This window comes from Hesperophylax consimilis, chromosome 6 (assembly GCF_061612785.1).
Source record: "Hesperophylax consimilis isolate HC1 chromosome 6, BYU_Hcon_1.0, whole genome shotgun sequence".
Taxonomy (NCBI): Eukaryota; Metazoa; Arthropoda; class Insecta; order Trichoptera; family Limnephilidae; genus Hesperophylax; species Hesperophylax consimilis.
The window spans coordinates 14,364,624-14,387,971 of record NC_142841.1 but is presented as its reverse complement, the minus strand read 5'-3'; the positions used below and the strand labels follow the sequence as shown (position 1 = coordinate 14,387,971).

The 23,348-nt window shown below is 36.5% G+C and overlaps 1 protein-coding gene across 1 annotated transcript in view; it reads left to right on the top strand.

The window, feature by feature from the left end:
- kuz (zinc-dependent metalloprotease kuz) overlaps positions 1-23,348 on the top strand; it is a 354,332-nt gene that overhangs the window by 330,310 nt on the left and 674 nt on the right. The window contains exons 5-15 of the mRNA XM_089632405.1: positions 8,525-8,714; positions 9,207-9,396; positions 9,851-10,015; positions 11,571-11,742; positions 12,372-12,583; positions 13,317-13,551; positions 14,215-14,332; positions 15,763-15,932; positions 17,684-17,925; positions 20,672-20,904; positions 21,073-21,305. Coding sequence (XP_089488531.1) covers positions 8,525-8,714; positions 9,207-9,396; positions 9,851-10,015; positions 11,571-11,742; positions 12,372-12,583; positions 13,317-13,551; positions 14,215-14,332; positions 15,763-15,932; positions 17,684-17,925; positions 20,672-20,904; positions 21,073-21,305 — 2,160 coding nt within the window. The remainder of the gene's footprint in view (positions 1-8,524; positions 8,715-9,206; positions 9,397-9,850; positions 10,016-11,570; positions 11,743-12,371; positions 12,584-13,316; positions 13,552-14,214; positions 14,333-15,762; positions 15,933-17,683; positions 17,926-20,671; positions 20,905-21,072; positions 21,306-23,348) is intronic.

The window sequence follows — 23,348 nt, the reverse complement described above, 5'->3', positions numbered from 1 at the left end:
AATAAAAACGTATTCGATTTCCATTTGGTAATTTATTTTCAATAAAAATTCGTTCGTTGTGAATTTCGTTTTATGTCCACCCAAAAAAATGTTTTTACAGAAGTTATTCGTTTGATATTTGAATCGTAAAGGATGTTTATTTATACGTAGAGGTACGTATACAAATCCTTTCGCACATTCTCCTTTCCATTTTTATTTTTATGTATCGAATATGACAGCGGGACGGTATTCCGCCTATGTGGCCGCCCTTTGTCAATGTCGATTTCGGGAACTGTAGAATACTAAATTTCAAGGCATTGGCCGCATTTCAAATATCCGATACAATGTAGATACATGTGTCATATTCAATACCTCTTTCTTCATATATATTCTACATTAGCTTAAAATAGCTATATTTATGAGGAGTAAAAACTATAAACGAATGAAAAGTGATTAAAAGTGAGTGTTGTTTGTTATGGTAAAAACTAGGTTAGTCTCGTTTTCGGATCACGAAAGCTAACTTGTGGCAGTACCAAAAGACAAAAAAAGTTGTATGAAACCAAAATTTACAACGCAATACATATTTTTACGATCGACAATAATTATTGTTCAGAAATGTTTATTGTAATCATGATTAATCAATTTGTAACATCTTTTTTTTTTAATTCGCTTAATTTGTAGGGCATGTAGGTATTTCATAATAGTATTAATAAGTATATTATAGCGTGCGGCAAATCTCATGGAAAGCGGTTAAAAAGTAAAGGCCGAACATTTGCATGTTGTACTAAATTCATATTAATATTTTAACAATTTTCACGTAAAATGAAGCCGTTTTTCATCACACTTGCATGTCAAAATCAGAAACGCAAGAACTAGCCCATACTACATACTTATATACTGCACTTAAATTATGGTTTATTTTGAACATAGACAAGAAATTTGCAACCTAAATTCATCCATATCTTGGTGCACGATATAATTATACTTATACTTGCGAATCTACTTAATTGTAAAGTGGTATAATGCTCAATTCATAATAATATTACTTTACAATAAAATCACACCTCAGAACGCTTTACAAAACTGTGAAGAACACCAATCGAAATCGAAACATTGCCAGGTACCCAACCATCCCTTTTCCCACCTCCTTCTCTTCCCCACTCCCCTCAGTCTCAGAACATACCCCAAACGTAATATTATTGTGTATCATTGAATTTAGGTTTTTACAGGGTGGGGCAAAAGTAATCACCCTATTGGAAAACGCTATAACTTTTGCAAATGGCGCCAAATGTCAATTGACATTTGTGAAGTAAACAAACTCAGAATACAAATCGACAAAACATGAATCGGTTTACTCCGCAAGAACTCGGAATAACAAGCAGTACCAAATTTTATCATAAAAAAAAATTACAGCAAAAGAACATCGGATGATTACTTTTGCCCCACCCTGTATTATAATATTACTCTGGCTAGCTCTGAAACTAAGGGGGTGTTTCACCATCTTCTTGATACATCAATAGCTTATCCATGGCAAAACGTATATTTTAGATAGTTGAATTTATAAAGTCCGAGTTTACTATTCGGTACTCGAACCTATGTATACTGGTTAGGTATATGTCGGATAAGGTAGTCAAGTTTTCTACCTATTTCGGGTATTTATTTGTTTAATTATTAATGAACGTTATCCTATGGATAACTCGTGAGAGGATGGTGAAATACCCCCTAAGGAAAATAATAATAACCAACAAAATATGTTAGGTGTTTGGGTTAATGGTTCGATTAACAATGCAGAGTTAATTAATTTATGGATTCATTGATGGGATTAGTTTATTAGTAATCTCGCCCTCGTTTCGGCCAATCGATGGACTATGGACGGATCGCGTTACCCCGACTCGTAAATACGATCAAAAGTCTTTGGCTATTATCGGTTAGGTTGACATTTAATTAATCCGATAACGGGCTAAATTTATGATTAACGAAATTAATACCTATCTGAATTATTTTAATGATACTTTCTCCAAATTAATCGGGCGTGACTTTGAAAATAACAAAGCGGCTGTTTAGAAACCTAATGTTAGGCGATTTTAATCATTTCGCGAAATTAAATTTATTTTATGTTTTTTTTACAAATTTCGAAAAGAATGTGACCTTGTACCCCGTTATAAGGTTACATTGTACATTAGTGTGGCCGATTTTATTTAGAATTCCATTGCGTGCTAGTAACGAAACGTTGTTTTTGTATCTAAAGCATCAAAATAATACAGTTTTAAAAAATCTAAAGATATCTTTAGATTCATTGGCAAATTCGGAGGCGGGTTTGGGTACCGCCGCCCCAGGAACGATATTGGATAACTGACACCTCTGCCATAGGTCACCCCAAGTGGTTCGCAACGGCTGGTGATTTGGCATCTGGGGTGCCCGGGATCATCCGGTGAGGTGTGTTCAGGATGCGCCTGCCTACCAGCTGCGTGGAGTGCCAGATCGGGAGAGGCTGGTTTGGTAGCTCCAACTGGTCTGTCAACCCATCGCCTTGAGCCGCAGTGGGAGGGATATATTCATATGTCCGTCATTGCTTGACACGCGGATCCCTAGATTCCTACCCAACACTCATACCTCATAATTGATATTTTCAAAACAGTTTCCAGCGGACGTTGTTATCCTGATCTTGCCATAAAAAAAACAGGAGTCCAGGGTATCTATTCCCCAGTCTCGATCGCTCGCAATTTCCGCCGAAAGTACATACACTGGTAGAGTTTGTTATTCTTGAGTCTCACCAAAAGTACATACTACACGCCATACGTCAAAATTCATTAGACTTAAACAACGAGTGGGTCGAAGCAGTAGAGATCGGCAAAACTGTCAAAATCTCATTGCATCCTGGTGAATTGCCTTATACAAAAAAAAGATCGTTTCTCGCGCGCTTTTCGAAGTTGGTATCGGATTCGTTTAGTTCTGCAAAGTTGTTTTAACCATTTTTCTGGCATTTCGATATGTATCTACCACCCCCATTCATTTCAGAAAAAGTGCGGTAGCAAATAAAAACGTTGAAAGAACGACGCGGCAACGGTTTGTTTTTGACATTTCAAATTAACTCCATAGAAACCTCAAACACATCAGAAACATAGACAATATTCACAGGGTTACCAACACAATCATCTCTTCAACCGTGCGACACTCAAGAATGTATAAATATAGAACTTATGACAAAAGTCGTAGAGATTTTCGTTCGTAGATGGCGCATAGCGAGTAATTAGTGGTAGAGACTGGAATAGATACCCAAGAGTGGTGTCACAAGCACGATGGCTTACTCCGTCGAGTTTTTTCTTCCAACTTTGTATTGGAAGCGTAACGCCATCAGAAATTAGGGTCATATTAACCACGTTTGTCACGAGGGCATACATGGGGTTTGATACGAAACTACATGAGTCGTGCAAAGATGGAGCAAGGCAATATTTTAAATATGATTAAAAATAATAATTAATCCTGTGACAATAAAAATTGTAACATTGTACTGTGTAATTAAAACTTAAATTCTTAATGTTGTAACTGTTTTTCATTGTAAATTAATTGTTATTGTAAATATTACAATTATAACACTTTCCTCACATATTACTTGGGAATAATTCACAAAATCGTTTTTTGTAAGTATTTTCTTAAGTATCCCAAACTCACATATACCACATTATTACATAAAATCAAATTAAAATGTTAATAATTATTAATTATTGAAGACAATATTAGCGATTTCTAAACGAAAATCTGAAACAAAAAAATCGGAAAAGGATACGGTCACATCTAGGACCCCGGCAAGGCAAGGGTCCTGGGTTTGTGTCCTAGATGTGAACGTATCCTTTTCTGATTTTTCTGTTTCAGATTTTCGTTTAGAAATCGCTAATATTGTCTTCAATAATTAAATATTACAATTTGAAGTTTTACTCAATAAAGTTATTCCGAAAAATAAATAATAATTATTAATTTCTGTTTGCGCGGAACAAATTACTAATCAGCCTCGTGCTAAAAAGTTTACCTCAGCATTGTAATTTATTATTATTAATACTACACTATCTCACGATTTATTTACGATAATATTACTACATAATAAATTTCTAGTATAAAATGTAAGTTAAAATTAGTAATTTGTAAACATAAACACATGACTAAAATAAAAATAAACACAACACATCCGACAAAAAACAAACAGTATTTTGTAGCACACGAATGTAAGTCAAGAAGAAAAGAGTGTCTTAAATCTTGCGCTGCACTCTTGACATACATTTTCCACAAATGCTGACACAATTTTGTCGTACATTTCAAAATGTCTTCGATACGATTAAACATTTTGCGGATATTCTCAAATTCTCAAGCTGAATTTCTATACCTACCCAACTTAAATCCTGATTCGACATAATATGATTGTTTTTTTAAGGTTCGTTTACCGTTTTACCTGACCACGAATTCGTTAGAAGATGTAAGCGTTGTAATATTAAAAAAGAAACCTTACACGTAGACAATTATTACGTAATTGGACGATCTTAATTATTATCGTAGTACCTAATAATGATCAAGGCCGGGATGTATTCCGGTGTATGTGGGATGTGAACGCAAGCACACGGCAGTTCCTGGTCTAATTACGACCTAGTTTTAGATTTCAGTTTAATTAGTTTTGGATATTTGATATAATTCCCTACATTACTTCGAGAACACTCATTATTTTATGTCAGCTTTGTTTCTAATTATCTAGGTAGCAGTGGCGGTTTGTGGAGTTGAAAAGTGGGAAGGCACAAATATATTTTTTAAAGTATTATGTGTGCCTTCACTTAACTTCACCTAACACCTAAAAAAAATAATGCAAACCTACGTGAAACTATAATAATAATGATGTGTATACATGATCAAGTTAATTACAAAACACAAGATAAACTCCATTAACTAAAAATTCGCCATACTAAATTAATCCAAATAATAACCATTCTCCTGACGTACTGCCGCGTACAGCACAAATCGCAAAACGAAACAAATCTTTGTCACTAGAGCTAATTGTAAATAAATCAGTTCATACCTCGGAAGTGTTCGTTGTTTGAGGCGAGCCTCAAACTAAACAATGCGGGAGCATGCCAGCTACCATTCCATGTGACTTCCCCACCTCTCTCCGCCTACATGAAATCAGCGGCTCTCGGAGGCAGGCCCTATCTCTGCCTCACAAGCGTATTATTGTGCTGCGTTGTATAGTGTGTAGTAGTTGGGCGACTGGGAATGCACGTGTGGCCGGCCGCGTCACACTGGTATGATGAGTTATATAAACACAACCAATGCTAGCGAAATTCCAAAAATATTAACAGGAAGTAATTTTAAGGCTCGTACAGTACATAAATTGGTAATGTTTAAATTCAAGTTATTTTATAGTATGGATACATGTTTTTCCCCTTTTCTCTTCCATTTTTTAGGGATGCACAGCCTCCTCCTCCTCATTGCATGAACCGCCATCACTAGTTAGGTAGTTCGCAAAGAAATTTCCACCAGATTTTCTTATATTATGTTGATTGTAGATATAAGACAGTAAATAGGTAATCTACCTCGCAGATTTAAACCAGGCGTTGGGGCTGTGTAACAGAATATCTTAATGTCAGGTGATATCACATTATTTTCTTCGGAATATCTGAGTCGTTTGATTAAAAGTCGTATCAGATACGATATTCGATACGGATATCTGTGAAACACATTTTTTGCTTGTTTACTTCTGAAATTCCGCGAAATATCATTTGTATAAAAATATGTACCTTTCTCAATATCATTAGGAGGATGAAGCCAATTTTACATGGGCACCAAAAAAACACAAAAACATGATTATTTACGAAATTCCAATTTGTGTTGCGAACATTTTTAGAGGGTTCCTTGTGCCCGAGGGCGAATTCGCGCCCGGCAACGAAACAGCCCCCGATTTTGAAACATTACACTCATACAAAGGGACAATATCTATTTTTTTTAAGTGAAATTTTCAGAAAAAAATGCGAATTTATTTCAGTAAAAAAATCTGACATTGTTTTAACATCACCTAGTTATTGATATTTCGGCAACCGCCCAATATACGTTTGTATCCAAGCTTCTCCAATGAATGGTTCCATGCTAACTCAACACAGTGACTATTCAACACACTTTTAAAAAGTGATATAAAGTCATTAAAAACGATGAAAATTTTTTTTTTTTAACCTAACCTTATATAATACTTAACCCAATTAATAAAGTTTTAGTTTCATCACTTTCCTTGACTTTATATAACTTTTTAAAGATGTGATGAATTATCATTTTGATGATTTATCCGGTCACCCCAATGAACATATATTCTATTATCTCCTGCTATATTCAACATTTTCTTAAAAGAAACACAACATATAACTCAAACCAACAGAAAATATACACATATAAACTTTAATATATGGTTAATGAACAAAAATAGAAATTGCATTAACAAGTTACTTGCAAACCATCCATGTTAATAAACATAATTTTAAGTAAATGTAATTTTTACACCGAAAATGGTTTCTAATGTGTCTCCTATACATTGAATACTCTTTTTCTCTCTCTCGTTTTTCTTTTTTCTTTATGGCATTTTTCTTTCCTTCTTGCAATGTATTTATTATGGGTACTTCATTTATGTTAATCAATTGAGCATGTTATTATTTCATTTTATTTTTTAAACATACACAGACTATTATACTGTTTGTAATGTTTTAAATGCAATTGCTAAAGTATTTTTCTTACTTATTTTTATTTTTAAACACAACTTTACTTTATACATATAATAGGTTTTTATGGGGTAATCCATCTCAATAAGAACTCTCTCACTAAAGATTGTTCAATTATTTTTATATATGTATATGATACTTTATATCTAGATTATTTTATATATTTACTTATTAGCCCTGATTTATTTATAAAATAAATGTAATGATTCTGTTACCCGACTCAGAGCAGATATTGTCTAGTGAGTCGGGTAGCGCACATGATTTGTAAATAACCATTGATGTTAATAAACGACCGGGTCACCGGCAATGTAAACTTTATTATTAACTCTCCAACATGTATTCTATTTCTTCTAACACAGCAAACTTATTTTGTGGCACCATTTTAATTGAAATTAATAAAATACTTAGTTTTTACCTCATTTATTGTTTATAAATACCAACATGTTTCATGAGCAACGCTCACTTCTTCAGGGTTTTAATAATACTAATTATAAATATGTCTATTATTAAAACCTTGAAGAAGTGAGCGTTGCTCATGAAACATGTTGATATTTATAAACAATAAAAGTGGTAAAAACTAAGTATTTTATTAATTTCAATATATTCTATTATTAACTCACCACAATTATTTTTCTATAAAAGTACAGAATATTAAGCCAAACATCAATGGTAAGTAAAGTCTTCAATATGTGGGAATGGGTCATGGTTTCATGAAATAGGCTGTTATTTGTTGATTTATGAAATCTTTTCTTTTATGTGTTAATTGTAATAAGAATACCGCCCAAGAGTCCCAACCGTTTGAAGCCCGTAAGACTATGGCATCCCCAATTGGGGTATTTTATTAGGCTGAAGGTAGTGGAGATAGGATAGAGGAAGGTGGGGGAGTACCTGGCTATTTAGATCCGGTCAGCGTGCATGGCTAAAGCCATGTTTCAGTTCTGAATGGTAATCTTTTACACCAAGGCTATACTGAGAGAATCTTCCACTCTGGTTGCCAGAGTGGTTCCTCTCAATCTTGGGTGCCAGAACAATAATTATATCTCTGACTCCGAATCTATTTCAGAATTTTATACATTTCCTCTGTCCCGAAGCGAAGCACGTACGAGATTAAGTTGTGAATTATTTCATTGACGATAATAACATAATTTCGTGGTTCATAATATTTACTGGGCGTCTTTTCGCATTTTTATAAAATACGGTAACAAATAAAAATAAAATAGTTAAAGCGGTAATGATAATTAGGCAAATATATTATGAGGTACGGTTGTGTACATTGTATTATGTATATTATGTTAGTTTTGAAATGCAGTTTTTATTCTGGCAACTGTAAGCGCGATATACACTCCGTGCGTGCATATTTCAAATAAAAAATTCAGTATTTAGTTTCTATGCACTGGTTTCTATATCCTGATCTTTTTCTTTCCCTTCCCCACATTCTCATAATATTCCCATGTTCAGAATGGCGTAGTTCCTCAGACTCCGGGTAGTGGGACTCCAGTATGGTGTCACATAAATGATGATAATAACTTTGATGAAATTTAAAAAAAAAATTGGCAGGGTAAATTTACATGATGTGTGATTTATTTTAATCATAATAAATGGAATTGGAAAGTCATGGCCGCCTCTAAGAAATAGCTTTGGTTCTGCCTGTCTCCTGCTGTCCTTTTCCAACTCTCTTTGCCTAAATGCAACTCCGTACATTAATGATACAGAAAAACGAAGTTGAAGCTGCAACAAGAAAGAATTGGATTTAGGAAGAAAAATGAAATATTTTATAAATATACAATTTTTTGTTTCTGAAGGTCACGTCGGAGGCTGTGGCATAAACGAAGACATAGTCCAGTGGATGGAGAAGATCCAGAACTCGGCCGTGGAGGAGGGGGACCCCCCTGCAACCGCCCCCCCCAGCTTGCCATCCCCACCCCCCCGCCCTCACAGCCCGCCTAGGTCCAACGCCATCAGGGATGATGGCAAGAGTAGTGCTTTCAATGGGTAACTTTACATTGTTTCTCTTTTTTTACCCCCTCCGGATTTGATGCCTGCGTGTATGCATTTATCACTAATCTTATCATAGGTATATGCTATTTATTAGTCCAGTGGCAAAACATTGTTTCAAACGGTTACAATGACTAGCTCCTTGGCTCTGAACCCAGAGATTGGAATCCAAAACCTGGCTTGATAATAAAATAATTTTATTTATTTGGCTTCTTTCACTCAATTTTTTTCAGAATTTGAGAAAAATTGAAATATAATATGTTTGCAGCTCATTCGAGAGTGAATATAAATTGCAGGGTACTTTCATCCTGTCTCCTTCAACCACACAATATCCCCACTATTGTTGGTAAAGCATACCTATCTTCACTTTGAAATATAATGTACAAAATGTTCTGAATGAACACTGATTTATCGGCTCTGAAGCAGAAATTAGTGACTGTTTAAGTTATTTTAGTCAAAAATAAATTAACAATATTTATATCTGTCAAGGTATGAATTCGCCCCTCCTGCTGACGCCGCCACCATGGGCCGATTCTCCAAGTACTCGTGGGAGGCCAACCAGCCGCACTCCCGTCCCAAGAGGGCCACCAGACCCAAGGAGGACAACCGAAACACCTGCTCGCTGTATATACAGACTGATCCGCTTATTTGGAGGCACATTAGAGAGGGCTTCCCTGATGTGAGAACTAACTTCTTATAACAAGTCCCATCACTTTGACAAGTCGCCTCCAGGCAACCCTGTCCTTTACTACTTCAGCAGCCTCCGTCCATTGCCGACCAAGTCTCTGGAGTTACTTCTCCATAATGAATATATTCCTCATAGTCATTATTAAAAAAGAAGATAATAAAACACTTACATATTAGTATTATTTATGTTGCGGCCAACTAGATGTCTTTCCTCTAGAATTTTATGCTGGAGTCAATCCTTTAGCATTCCAAGTGCTAGCCTAAGTCACTTCATCTGCAACTTTTCTAAGAATAGTTTTTATTAGCTAAGAAATCATTATTAATATGTGGAGTCTTAACCATTTTATTAAATTGCTCATCTATCTGAAACCTTTGACCCAAGACCTTTGACTTACTTGAGAAAGTTAAGCATATGATCATTAATGACTATATTTTCATCTCCCCAGCATCGCGATTACAACAAGAAAGCAGAAATAGACGAGAAGACGCGAGAGGAAATCCTGTCTCTGATCGCACACCACGTGACTGCGGTTAACTACATTTATCGAGACACCAAATTCGATGGACGAATCGAGCATCGTAATATTAAATTTGAAGTTCAGCGAATCAAGGTAATATTCTGATCACAATTGCATAGCAAAAGAGAATGTAGAAGAAAAGTTATGAAAAATAACAAACATACAACCTTAACCCTTTCCTTTATGGTGCCATTAATCCCACAAGCTCCGGTGCTGTGTACTCAGAGATGTGCTTTATTTCAAATAAATCCATTTCAAATGGAAATGCAAAATGCAAAATGGGTATTTTCCATTTTGCATTTTAAATGCTTTTCTCAATGCATTTTCCATTTTAAATGCTTTTTTGCAACATTCTTCCTACTTTCTCCACTCATCTTTTTTTCATAAGCCCCAAATATCAGTCGGTCCTCAACCTCGCAATGAGAGATAATTTACATTTGCCAAGTTGCTCCCTGGTAGGAGCCCTGGCAATTGAGTGATACCATTACAAAAAATACTGAACATGGGGCCATGACGCTGTAATATTAATATAAATGTTAATAAAGATAGCAGTTTCTATGTTTTTACGTTGGCAACATTAGTCCCGCGCAAATTTTTTGTGGTTTCATAATCTGTAGTCGTGGTGTTTTTGGATTTACCATCATGTAATATGTTTGTTCTACATTGATGTCCATTATTAAATGACAAAATTGTTTAAAAATTCTATTTATTTTGATTGTTTGACCTGAGAAACCATTTTGCATTTTCAATGCATTTTGAAAATAGGTATTTTGCATTTTCCATTTGAAATGCTTTTCTAAAAACCATTTTGCATTTTGCATTTTCAAATGGAAAATTTTTGACCCATTTCCATTTTGCATTTCAAATGGTTTTGGGTACCCATTTTGCACATCTCTGTGTGTACTCAGTACACAGGGTACACATTTAGATTTGCACATTTTTTATGTTGAATAGCATACATTTATTATTAATCAATTTATTTTCTGTACGTAGAACACATGGGTATTAGGCATTAGTAAAATATTATATATTAGAGCTGAAAACGAACAAAAAATATTGGCCACGCATATAACGCATGTCCATTACTGCCGGCAGACCGCCGGCTACTACTGACAACCGTTTTTTCGCATTGTGCCATAGTGAGCGTTACCCCTTCTCACTTATTACCGCACCACTCAGCACGAAACATATGTATATATTAACAATTGTTTTCCCAATTTTTCTGGTGCGTTCAGTAAAAATATATATATTTATACTTATATATTTTTTAAAAATATTTTATACAAAGTGAATGTATTGCTGAGGATATGAACACTGTACGAAATTTGAACTCTATGTTTATTATATTTACAGTGATATTGAAATAATTGACTTGCCAAATCAGTTGACAGCACTGGACAAGGAGGGTTAAGCTAACCTAATCTCTTATTTTATCAAATTCTGTTTTGTCACTGTTCTATTTTATCCAGTAAAACTTGATTGCATAATTGTTTCTATTTTAAAATTTTGTTTAATATTATTTTTCCACTTTTTCCACAGTTCAATTTTCAACATTAATAAAATTTCCCTTAAATTTCCTGATACAAAATGCAATGAAAATCTAATGTTCCACTCAAGACAAGTAGTACAAATTGTTAATTGTTTCCAGATTGACGATGATTCGGCATGTAACTCCCACCACTTTCCCGGTGAATCCAATCAGTTCTGCTTGGAGAACATTGATGTGTCCAATTTCTTGAACCTTCATTCGCTGGGGAACCACGAGGACTTCTGCCTCGCTTACGTCTTCACCTACAGAGACTTCACAGGCGGTACTTTGGGTGAGTTATTTTCATCATTACCTTTTTTATGGTGATACTTCACAAAAATCTCAACTGCTCGGAGACAGAGGGACTACTAACTGGGCATTCCTAATTGGGGTATGTTGTGAGGCTGAAGGGAGTGGGAGGTATATCTTCAAAATGTGCTGAAAAGGCCGCATATTTTATGTTTTCATTGTGAAAATTGACAAGACCAAATATCTGCTCAATCCTTTTTGATAGCGTCCTCAGCGTCCGAGGAATCTGGTTGAATGGTGCAGCAAAAAGCTCTCAATCAGAGAGTTCTGACGTCATGAGCTATGGAGCTTTGAAATTTCAATTTAACTGTTAAAAAAAGGCCAGACACCATAATTATTGTTTATTCCATATTTTTTAGTACAAGTGGACCCTGCAATGCTTGACTATTGCTAATGACTTTCTTGGGCATACCCGACTTCTTCTATCATTCATACCACTCTCTAAATACTCCTGGCACTAATAAGAACAAACTTTCAAATTTTCAGCGATATCGGTCGTCTACTTTTCGAGTTTTGCCAGCGCAAACATACGCCTGCAGAATTTTTATGTATTAAGATGAAAATGTCATAATCTTTGGGAATAGTCTCAGCAGCATCTTTTTATATTTTCAGGACTTGCTTGGGTGGCGTCAGCCAGTGGTGCCTCCGGTGGCATCTGCGAGAAGTACAAGACATACACGGAGACGATAGGCGGCATGTACCAGAGCACCAAGCGCTCCCTCAACACGGGCATCATAACCTTTGTCAACTACAACAGCCGGGTGCCACCTAAAGTCAGCCAACTGACCTTGGCTCACGAAATTGGCCACAATTTCGGCTCTCCGGTAAGTGTGCCATGTCTGATAAGTATATTATATTATTTTTATAAGTACATAATAGACAATTATTAGTATGAAACCGGGCGCACAAAGCGTTTCGCTAACATTTTTCATCCATACTACTGCTCGCATCTACGCACAGCGACAACCTTTGTATCTACCTACACACTAAACGCATAACTTTCATTGGCTTCTTCGCTTTGATAGTCCGTGTAGTTTGGTTGTAGCTTGGCCACAGTCGGCATGCTTCCATTCCATACCTCCATTTGATTCCGATATCAGATTTTGTTAAATCTACAGCAGAAAATCTGTATTGTTATTTTTGCAAAAAACTCTCATAAACGTAGCTCGTTCCTCATGAATTTTGCACTGGTTTTTCTATGTACATATTTGGAATTTAATAAGTCACTCCGACTATGTTCCACTGTCCATTTTCATTCCCAATGTCATTTCTGTTATGAGCTATGGAGTAAGCTTTTTAAAATGAACAATGCCAACTTGCTTCAATTTATTTCAAATATTAAAACTAACGATCATAGTTTATTTGGGTTGTTCTTGGGGCGTTGAGTGGTTTTGTGATCACTCTCCTTTTTCAGCCAACGGTTTGAACAGCCTCACATTGGCCATCTTCAGGACAGATATTCAGCAAATCCTCAACACCACAGAAATATCAAATATAAGATGTTGCAAATCGTTAATCATATTATGTATATGTAAATGTATTTTTTTTGTATTTCAGCACGATTATCCCAACGAGTGTAGACCCGGTGGACCGAATGGCAACTTTATAATGTTTGCTTCTGCAACGAGCGGAGACCGACCCAACAATAGCAAGTTCTCTGCCTGCTCGGTGGGGAATATATCCAATGTGTTGGATGCAATGGTAGACAATAAGAAGAGGAATTGTTTCACGGCCAGTGCTGGCGCTTTCTGTGGAAACAAAATTGTGGAAGCGGGAGAGGAATGTGATTGCGGTAAGGTTATATTAATACAAATTAATATTTTCACTACACTCTTCATGTGTAAAAGAGTCCTTGTGACCTGATGTGTTTTGTCGCCATTCATAAATTGTCCACTGTTCGATCCCGTCATCTGATTATTCATCTTGTTCAGATATATATTTTTACAGCTTCTAGTCTTTGGACCGCCTTAGGCTCGCTCAAATACAAATTTAACTTTGTAACTGATATTCCAGTAGCACATTGATAGAAGATGCCGCATCTTCTGGCCTTGAAATTTAGGTACACTTCCGTCAAAAACATAAATAATTAGATGTGACTCAAGGCACTCATGAATGGCTCCATTTTATTGGAGTTCATAAGAGCCAATAGTCGAGCGATCTTGGTCAGTTGGCAAAGTTCGCAAGGATAGTAACCTCCCGACAACCAAATGGAACAAGATTTGAAGTCACTGAAGGGATGTCTACTCTATTTATATACTTCGAGTTCGGCGTTGTTCTTACAATCTTCAGTCAGCAGGGTGAAGTTTACCCTGGTGGTTACTGACATATGATTACACCATCTTCACTATAAGTATAAGATTACTATGTATAAGATAAAAGCAATAAAAGACGCTTCATATTATTCTTTTTTTAAATGTGATATTTTTTTACAATAACTTATTTTATATTTTTTCAGGATACGATGATGAGGAATGCCAGGATAAATGCTGCTACCCAAGAATACTCAGTGATTTAGATCGGTTGAAGAATGAATCAGCTAAAGGCTGTCACAGAAGATATAATACTCAATGCAGGTGTGTTAATTATTTTTAATTTAATAGGGACTTATGTTATTAAACACGGAGTGTCATGTCACCATACTGAGAAATTAAAGTGAGATTGACGATCAACTCCTAAGTCTACTTCTGCTATCACCGTATACCAATATGTTCCATATGTGATAAGTAGGACACGGCAAAGCTGGGGCGAAAACAGCGTCGTACTCCACGGTAAAATAACCCAACCTAACCCTGCCTAGCCACCCTACCCTTACCCCTAATAAACGACGTGCAAAGTTTTCTCTGAGCAGTCTATATTTTATCTCGACGACCTCCGTGGTCAAGGGGTAAGACTTTCGACTAGCAATAGGAAGGTCACGGGTTCAAATTCCGGCGTGCGCAAGTAAATTTTATTTGATGATTTGTGTTATTTTATAATTTATTCAGTTAAAATAATATATGGTATAGGCTGCCAAGTCAGTTGCAGCCCGCAAGTCGAGTTAAATATTTTTAGCACAAGAAGGGCCAAAAGTAGTATACAATATGAGATTATTTTAGTAAGAATGATTTTAGCCTTTTCATTAAATCTCAACTTCTATGTCAAAGTTAATCAGAGTAGTTGACCGTGTGTTCGTTATAATTCTACCGCTGAAAATATTGTTAGACCTTTTTTTATTTAATTATGGACAATTCTTTGATACTCATACATACTTATTACATTAAAAAAATACAATTCATATCACACAACCTCCAAACTGAAAAGTCGATATATTTGTATGCACATAAGGGTTTACTTCGGTATTCTCCACAAGGAGAATTAATTTTGTTAAAAACTAATACTGTATTTAGAAGTTGTTCATATCACACCTTTCGTTGTTTACACTAGCCACCTGCAACCACTAACACTGTGATTGAAACGAATTTACCTAAACCATTAAACAATGATAATTTAATTGTTTTGCCTTTAACAATGTGTGGCTCTGGAATTTTTCATTTTGCCACAGCTTTGTCAAGAATAAGGTTTCACTAAAACGCTGTGCCACGTGATGGGATAGATTGCGTTGAAAAGGCCAGTGTTGTTAAGGTTAATTGTAAAGCAAAAATCTGTGTACCCTTCCTCTTCCCCATCTCCTTCCGCTCCTTCATCTTTGATGTACAATATATTTTTAAAGAAATTTCAATTTTAACTCAAAAAAATGATAAATGAGTAGAAGGAAATTTAATTGAAAATCCCTCGATTCTAAATAAATAAAAAATCTTTTTATAAGCCCAGAAAAAAAAAGGGGGATAGTTATATTTCTTTCATATTAGAAATAAACGTAAAATTTTAGTACATATTTAAAAAAAAAGCTTACCGACAGTGAATTCAGACTTCATGAAGTGTTCACCGTTTTTCTGTTTGGAATTTCTGTATAATTGCGACAACTATCACCATTGATGATTGATAATATATTTTTCTGTTCCAGTCCGTCCCAGGGTCCGTGCTGCCAGTCGGACTCGTGCCGTTTCGTGCCGGCCTCACACCGCTCTGTCTGCAAGTCGGAAAGTGACTGCGCCTGGTCTTCCACCTGCGACGGCCGCAGCCCCGAGTGCCCCAACCCTCGCCCTATGCAGGACAAGACACGCTGCAACAACGGTAATACAACTACTTCTTTTATTTACATCATGCCGCACGAGTTCCATTTATCCAAAGCTAACAATATAATGGTGTTATTAAATATTACTGCTGGTTTATTTATTTAGAATTAACAGTACAAGCGCCATTTACATACATGAAAGTCATTGACAGTCATAGTACAATATGGAAAGAAAGAAAATATTATAAGATTATATAAGTTAACAAGAAAAAATAATACACACTAGTACAAAGTTATTAAAAGAAATAAAGAAGTAACAAAACAAAAAAGTTGTTATGCAGTGATCTCACTAATATAAGCACTGCTCAAACGTTTAATCAGTACAGATTTATATTTCTATGGAGGCATATTAAAAACATCAGCTAAAATTTATAACAGAATTGTAGGCTGAAACCATAGTATGATTGTTACAATAATACATACTAGGTTACCTTGATCTAATGGTAGGAACATGAAAATGCATCAAAATTAATATATCACGGCTATCCAAGGTAAGTTGAAAGAGTAAGTGAAGAGGAAGGTTGGAGAGTACCTGGTTGTTCAGAGCTGCTCACCAAACATTTTTCATATTAAAAACATCAGCTAACATAGTATGTACACGTGTGTAATCTATTTAAAACAGAATTGTAGCCTGAAACTGTAGTATGATGGTTACAATAATACATACATACTAGGTAACCTTGATCTAATGGTAGGAATACGAAAGTGAATCAACATTAATATATCAGGGCTATCCAAGGTATGTGGAAAGAGTAACCTCTGCTGCTATTGCTCACCAAACATAACCATTTCTTCAAATTCTGAATGTTCACTATGCCAAGCGGATCTAGTTCTATGAAGAACCATCTATCGAAATAACACTTAAACAAGCATCACCCAAGTAAGTTTTTAGATTCTCACGGCCAAAAGCATTTTTGTTGTTTGTTCGGATCTTCGGATCTACCGGATCTGCCCTGATGATGGACACTGCAACGCTGTCCGAAACGTCGGCTAAAGAAGGAGTTAGCGCAACACGGCATAACACCCCAAAAACAAACAACAAAAAAGCATCACCCAAGGTTCACTCCTTTTTAATTCACCCCGCTTATTCGCATATTTCTAGTTTTGTTACCAACAATCAGGGCAAATTCAAGTGACATGTTTTAATTAGTTAAAATCTCCAAATTCTTTGCACCATTGTAGTGTTGGGTAGGACACAATATCAGAATGAGTTTGTTTGAGATACTAAAATACTGAAATGACTTCACCTCAAATGAGTTGCGGTGTCTCAATATTTTCGTATCAGGGTTTGGAGAGAGAGAATTTCAGAGAAAAACATGTTTAGCATCAAATATGTCATACAAATGCACATAGTTCCAAATTACCGACCCAATTTTAAATCTACTTCTTACAAGGAATTAAATAAAACTATGAGAACCCGGGTATCTCTTAAATTCCTTGCAGTGCGTAGAAAAAATACCAGCATTCTAAGTGGAGTGCTACAGGCCATCTGAATATGAGCATGAAATGTCAGCCTTCTATCAAACATGATTCCAAGATCCTTTATGGTCGAGACACGTTTTAAACTTCGGGCGTCCATTGTATACCAGTAATACATAGTGAATGACGAAAGTCAACATTTAGAAACATTCATCTCAATCCCATTCATTTTTTCCAGTCAACATGAAGGAACAGATTGCATTGAAATGGCCAACATTGTAAAGGTTAATTATCGTACAAAGGATTTTCACAAATGTATAATAATTTGCAGGCACCCAGCTATGCATTAAGGGCGAGTGCTCTGGCTCCATCTGCCTGGAGTGGAACCTGACGGAGTGCTTCCTGACCTCGCAGATCATCCCCAACATCGACAAGCGCAAGCTGTGCGAGCTCGCCTGCCAGAATGGCACTGACCCCTCCACCTGCCGTAGCACCAGCGAGTTTGCGCACCTGGTGGGCCTGCCCTTGGGTGGTATCAGCTTGCGGCCCGGATCGCCCTGTGATAACTTCCAGGTAATTAAATAAACAACTGATGTGTGAGTGCGGTGCTGTTCACACCACCGAACAAGTAGTCAATGGATGCCCGCTCCATTCACGCCCAACCATACGAAAGAAGAAGCTTTAAACAAACTATTGATTTTCTTTTTCAATAGAAATACTGAACATGAGATAGATCTTTCCTTATGTTGTTGGGTTGTGTTTTCTCCTCCTTCGAATCCTCGGCTTCATCGTTTGACCGGTCGGTGGCCGAGTTGACATCGCGCTTGGGTCCCACTCAGGCGTAGTGTGTTCAATTCCTCGGCCGGCTAAGTCCTCCATCACAACACAAGCAACATTTTCAGCTTTCTGTGATGGTAGTAGGAGATTTTCAAATATTGTCAGGTTATTCGTAACCCGGGAATGTTTGTCTTTCTTTTTAAATAAAAATTTAAAATCGTGCGTGGCCCCCTAATGGGCACCATGTCCAAATGGTTCGGGGCCAAATGGCTCTGATCGTCCATATCCTCTATAAGAGGATACACATTCTATTGTCCATGCAAGCAATAGATCATTATTTGCCCTTACTAGCAATAAATATATAGATAGATGTTTCCTTGCACATACAAGAAATAGTTTTTCCCCTGCCCTTGCAAGCGTGAGATGTTCTCTCATTCAAACAAGTAATAGATGTTCTCATTTATGCGACAAATCATCCTTTGCGCCTACCAGCTATAGTTATCCTTTTTTTATTGTTAGTTGCTCAGATAACGCAATCTTCTTCTTCTTAATATATAAAAATTCAGCCTGCGTATATGTTTGTGCTCATAAAACTCAAAAAGTAACTGAAAATTTCAAAGTTTGTTCGTATTGGTGCTAGAAGTGTTTAGAGAAAGGTTTGAATGATAGAAGTAGTCGGGGACGCCTGAGAAATACTTAACGCAATATCTCTGCACCGCAATGAGATACAGAGTCAAATTAAACGGAATGAAATGTAGTTTTTTAACAGTAACATTGTGGTATACAGTAGTGAATGGTAAAAGAAGTCGGAGACGCCCGAGAAAGATATTAAATAACGAAGCATTGCTAAGGTCTACTAGTGTATTATAATAATGATTGAGCAATGTGTTTAATATCTTATTTAATTTTTATAGATATCTATCAATCAGATCAAATGTGCATGAAAAATATATTTAACTACCAGGGAATAACAATACCTAACAGAAATTGTAGAGGCTGAGCACTGAAATTAGATAAAATGGAAGTACAGTTTTAATATAAACAGTAGAACCCCGTTAATTCGAACCCCGATAATTCGGAAAAACGCGTAATTCAAAATTTTCACCAAAAAAATATCCACAGAAATTTTTTTTCATACAAAATGATTATTTAATTCGAAATTTATTTTTGTCCGCACACGAAAATTTGTTTGTGTAATTCGAAAAACTTTCGATTTTTGCGAAAATAAATCATAAATTTCGTAAATCTGAATCTAAAAGACAGCCATGACGGTAAAACGCCGAAAAGTGTATTTTTACGTGGTTTTACATAGCCCTAATTAGTATTAATATTTTTTTAAATCTGTATGGATTTACACTAGAATGTCGTATTTTTTCCAATTTATTTCAAATATCCGAGTTTGAAGGGCCGAGAAAATTCGTTTTACGCGGAAATATGTAATAGTTTTATGAATTTACACCAAATATCTGAATTCAAAGAGTCGGCTGCGACAGAATTCAAACGCCAAATTTCAATTTACGCGGAAATACGACATATTTTTACGAATATACTTCAAATATCTGCATTTAAAAGGCCGGCCGCGGCGAAAATCTGCTGAGAAAATTCGATTTACGCGGAAATATATCATATTTTTACTAAATTTACTTCGAATATCTGAGTTAAAAGATCTGGTGCTACGGAAATCGGCCGCAAAAATTTCGATTGCCGCGGAAATATGACGTATTTTTACGAAATTTACTTAAATTATCTGAATTTAAAGGTTCGGATGTGACCGAAATCGGCCGTGGAATTTCGGTTTACGCATAAATATATCGTATTTTTCGAATATCCGAGTTTAAAGGGCCGGCCGCGACGTTAATCGGCCGCGAAAATTTGATTTACGCGGAAATGTGTTGTATTTTTATGAATTTGCTTAGAATAACTGAACTTGAAGGGCCGATCGTGGCGAAAATCGGCTGCAAAAATTCGATTTAAACGGGAATAATTCGTATTAATACGAATTTACTCCAAAGATAACACCCGAATTTGAAGGGGCGGCCGAGGAACTCGATTTTCGCTGTCTTTTTTTTTTTTTTTTTCATAAAATTTCGAATTAACGAATTCCAGGCAATTTGATTTTTGATGTCCGCTGGATTTCGAATTAACGAGGTTATACTGTACATGCAAAATTTACCTAAGACATAAAATTACAATATATAGGAATACTATTCAGGGGATTAGAATCACAGGGGCCTCGCTACAAAAACTAGTATTTTGAGTCAGGTTTGGTTTCGCTAATGCCATAATCATATTTATTAGTGACAAGAAGATCTATCTCGTACATACAGCTGTTTCAGAGATACAGTTGTGCTTAGAAGCATTCCAATCTTTATTTCCGTTTATCTCAAAACTATGCTTTCGTAGATAGGCCCCTGTGATCCTAAACCCCCCCGCATTATGGTAGAATGATAGGTTTCGTTAGAAATGTCAACAGAGGATATTTACACCAAAATCTAATACGCTTAAAATTGAAACGTGTTTTATATAATTTTGTAACTTCCAGGGCTACTGTGATGTCTTTCTGAAATGCCGCGCCGTGGATGCAGAAGGTCCGCTGGTCCGGTTGAAGAACCTCCTCCTCAACCGAAAAACTCTGCTGAACGTGGCTCAGTGGGTGACTGAGTACTGGTGGGCCGTCATGCTGCTGGGCGTGGTGTTTGTCCTCTGCATGGGCCTCTTCATCAAGTGCTGCGCTGTGCACACTCCCAGCTCCAACCCCAAACAACCGCCTGCCAGGTAAACTTTGGTCTGCTCTTTTTGGGAATGCAATCATCTGAAGTTCAAAACTCAAATATCTGGAAGTTGATCATTCGATGGTCCATTTTTGATTTCGGTAGGATTAAGGATCTGAATGTGATATTTTCATTGAACCAGAAATCTTAAACATTACAACACTCATTCCAGGCGATTATCTGAGACGCTCCGCCACCCCATGAACACCCTGCGGCGGATGCGTCGGAACCACTACCCCGCGCAGCCAGGCCGCAGCGGAGGGGGTGGTGGGGGTGGCAGCGGGGGCGCGCGCTCCGTCCCCCCACCTGGGCCCGGACCCACCCCCGCCGCACAAGGCGGGGGGCGCAGAGCCCAGCCCAGCCGCCAGTACCAGGCGCAGCGAGGGCAGTATCAGCAGCCTAAAGGTTAATCCATGACAAATGAACACAACCCAACTTAACATGACCTAAACTAACCTAACCTGTTTTTTATAACAAATAACATAACCTAACCTAACCTATTCTTTGATCATACCATACCGAACCTTTTGATAAGATAATTCTTTTCTGTCTCTGTGCTATTTTACCCATTTAACAAGCTTCGAAATTCGTAAATTATATCTAGGATAAGGTTAAAAATTATTATTATTGCTATAATATCTTTTTTTACTATGAAGAAACGAAAACAAAAACCAACGCCCAATCAATTCCTTTATTCCTACCCATCCTAAATTTCAATATTTTCCTATTAGGTCTACCGTATACATACCAGTAGATTGAACTCCAACCTCCTTCCAATCCTCAAAGCACATGTTCCAAGTCCTAACAAACCAATGCCTTCTGGTGAACCGATCTAACCGGAACAGGAGTGCTCTTTGCTGGGGTGGTACAATCGTATCGTAACGTATCATTTTGGGTAGCGACCCCACAGAAAACCAAAACAAACCAAATGGGGTCGCGACCCATTAGTTGGTAACCTATGGTATAGGGGTTTTTTTTAATGGAAAGAAAGGAGTGAATCGAAGAGGCGTATGTGGCAGAAGGAAGGAATACAGCCGCTTGGTCATTTCACGAGCTCTTGAGCACAAGAACATGTTCTAAAAACAAACCCTTTCTGATATGGCAAACAATGTCAACAATAAGTTGCCTTGGAGTGAAATACATAATAATATATATTTCATGGGCATTTTCGCCAAAGTTTGTACTTTTTTTTGTGTTTGTGCATTTTTATCGTGTCATTTTGATTTGTTTTTTCATAGTTATGAATATTGGAAAGTTATATATTTTTACCATACAATTTTTTTTAATTTACTTTATTTAATCAGTTAAATACAACAATTGAACCTGCATATATGTTTAATTAATTATTTAAATCAAGAGGAAGTGTTTTAACCATGTCCCATTTCTATATTCAATTAAACAAAGACTGATTTCGTATTTGATTTCCCGTAGGTAAGATTAATATTGTGGTGTCTTAAAAAGCTTGCATTCAAAATATACAGTTTTTACATAAATTTGTTCAGCATTTCTGCTAAAGAATCCATTCCGTGACCATATTTATTTTTAGGGGCTTCTACATAGGTATAGTTTATAAACTTACCTATGTACAATTATATTTACTAAGAGAGTGAGAGAGAATTATATTTACAAATAGTTTAAAAAAAAAAATTTACAAAACCGAAGTGCCCCAAAAACAATATTTTGTATGAGGGTCATCCAGAGTAAGGTTACAACATTTATGTAGGATCGAAAAATGCTTGTTTTAATTGAAATTCACAAGATATTTCACAAATATATTAAACTATTTTTCAAGTTAATCGCCGTTGAGATCGAGAAAATAGTCGGTCTATAGTCGTGGCTCCAGTTTTTGTATGGTAGTGTCACATACCCCCGCCGCCAGCTCTTTTAGCCACTTATTCACAGCTTTCTCGACCTCCTGATCATTGGAAAAATGTTTCCCACCTAAAACTGATGATGGTGAAAAGGTGATAGTCCAAAAGCACCTAGTTGGATAAATATGGGGGTGGGTGACAACATCCCATCCAATACAAATAAAAATTTAAAAAATCCAAACAATGTCAGCAACCCCTGTATAACTCACGCGGTGTGGGGCCTGATGTTGTCATGCAGGTATTGCAGTAAGCCTCTGCATTAATGGTATGTAGTTCCTTTGGGCATAAAATCCCCAAAAAATGCCTTTACGGTGGATAGGGCGTCTTGAACTTTTAGGTGGCTGGGGAAGATGAATGACACTACTGAAGTGATTGTGTTTTGGATTCACCTATTTGGAACAACCTAACCCACTTCGTGATATGTTGTCAACTCATCGCTACCAAAAACTTCCATGAGCTTCCGATGGATATTCGTGACGGTAGAGTTCTGCAAAGTCAAAAAGCGGATGACCGCGCGGATCTCAAACAGGAGGTGGCGGGAGAATCGGAAGAATTTACTGTGGCTAAACAAAATGGT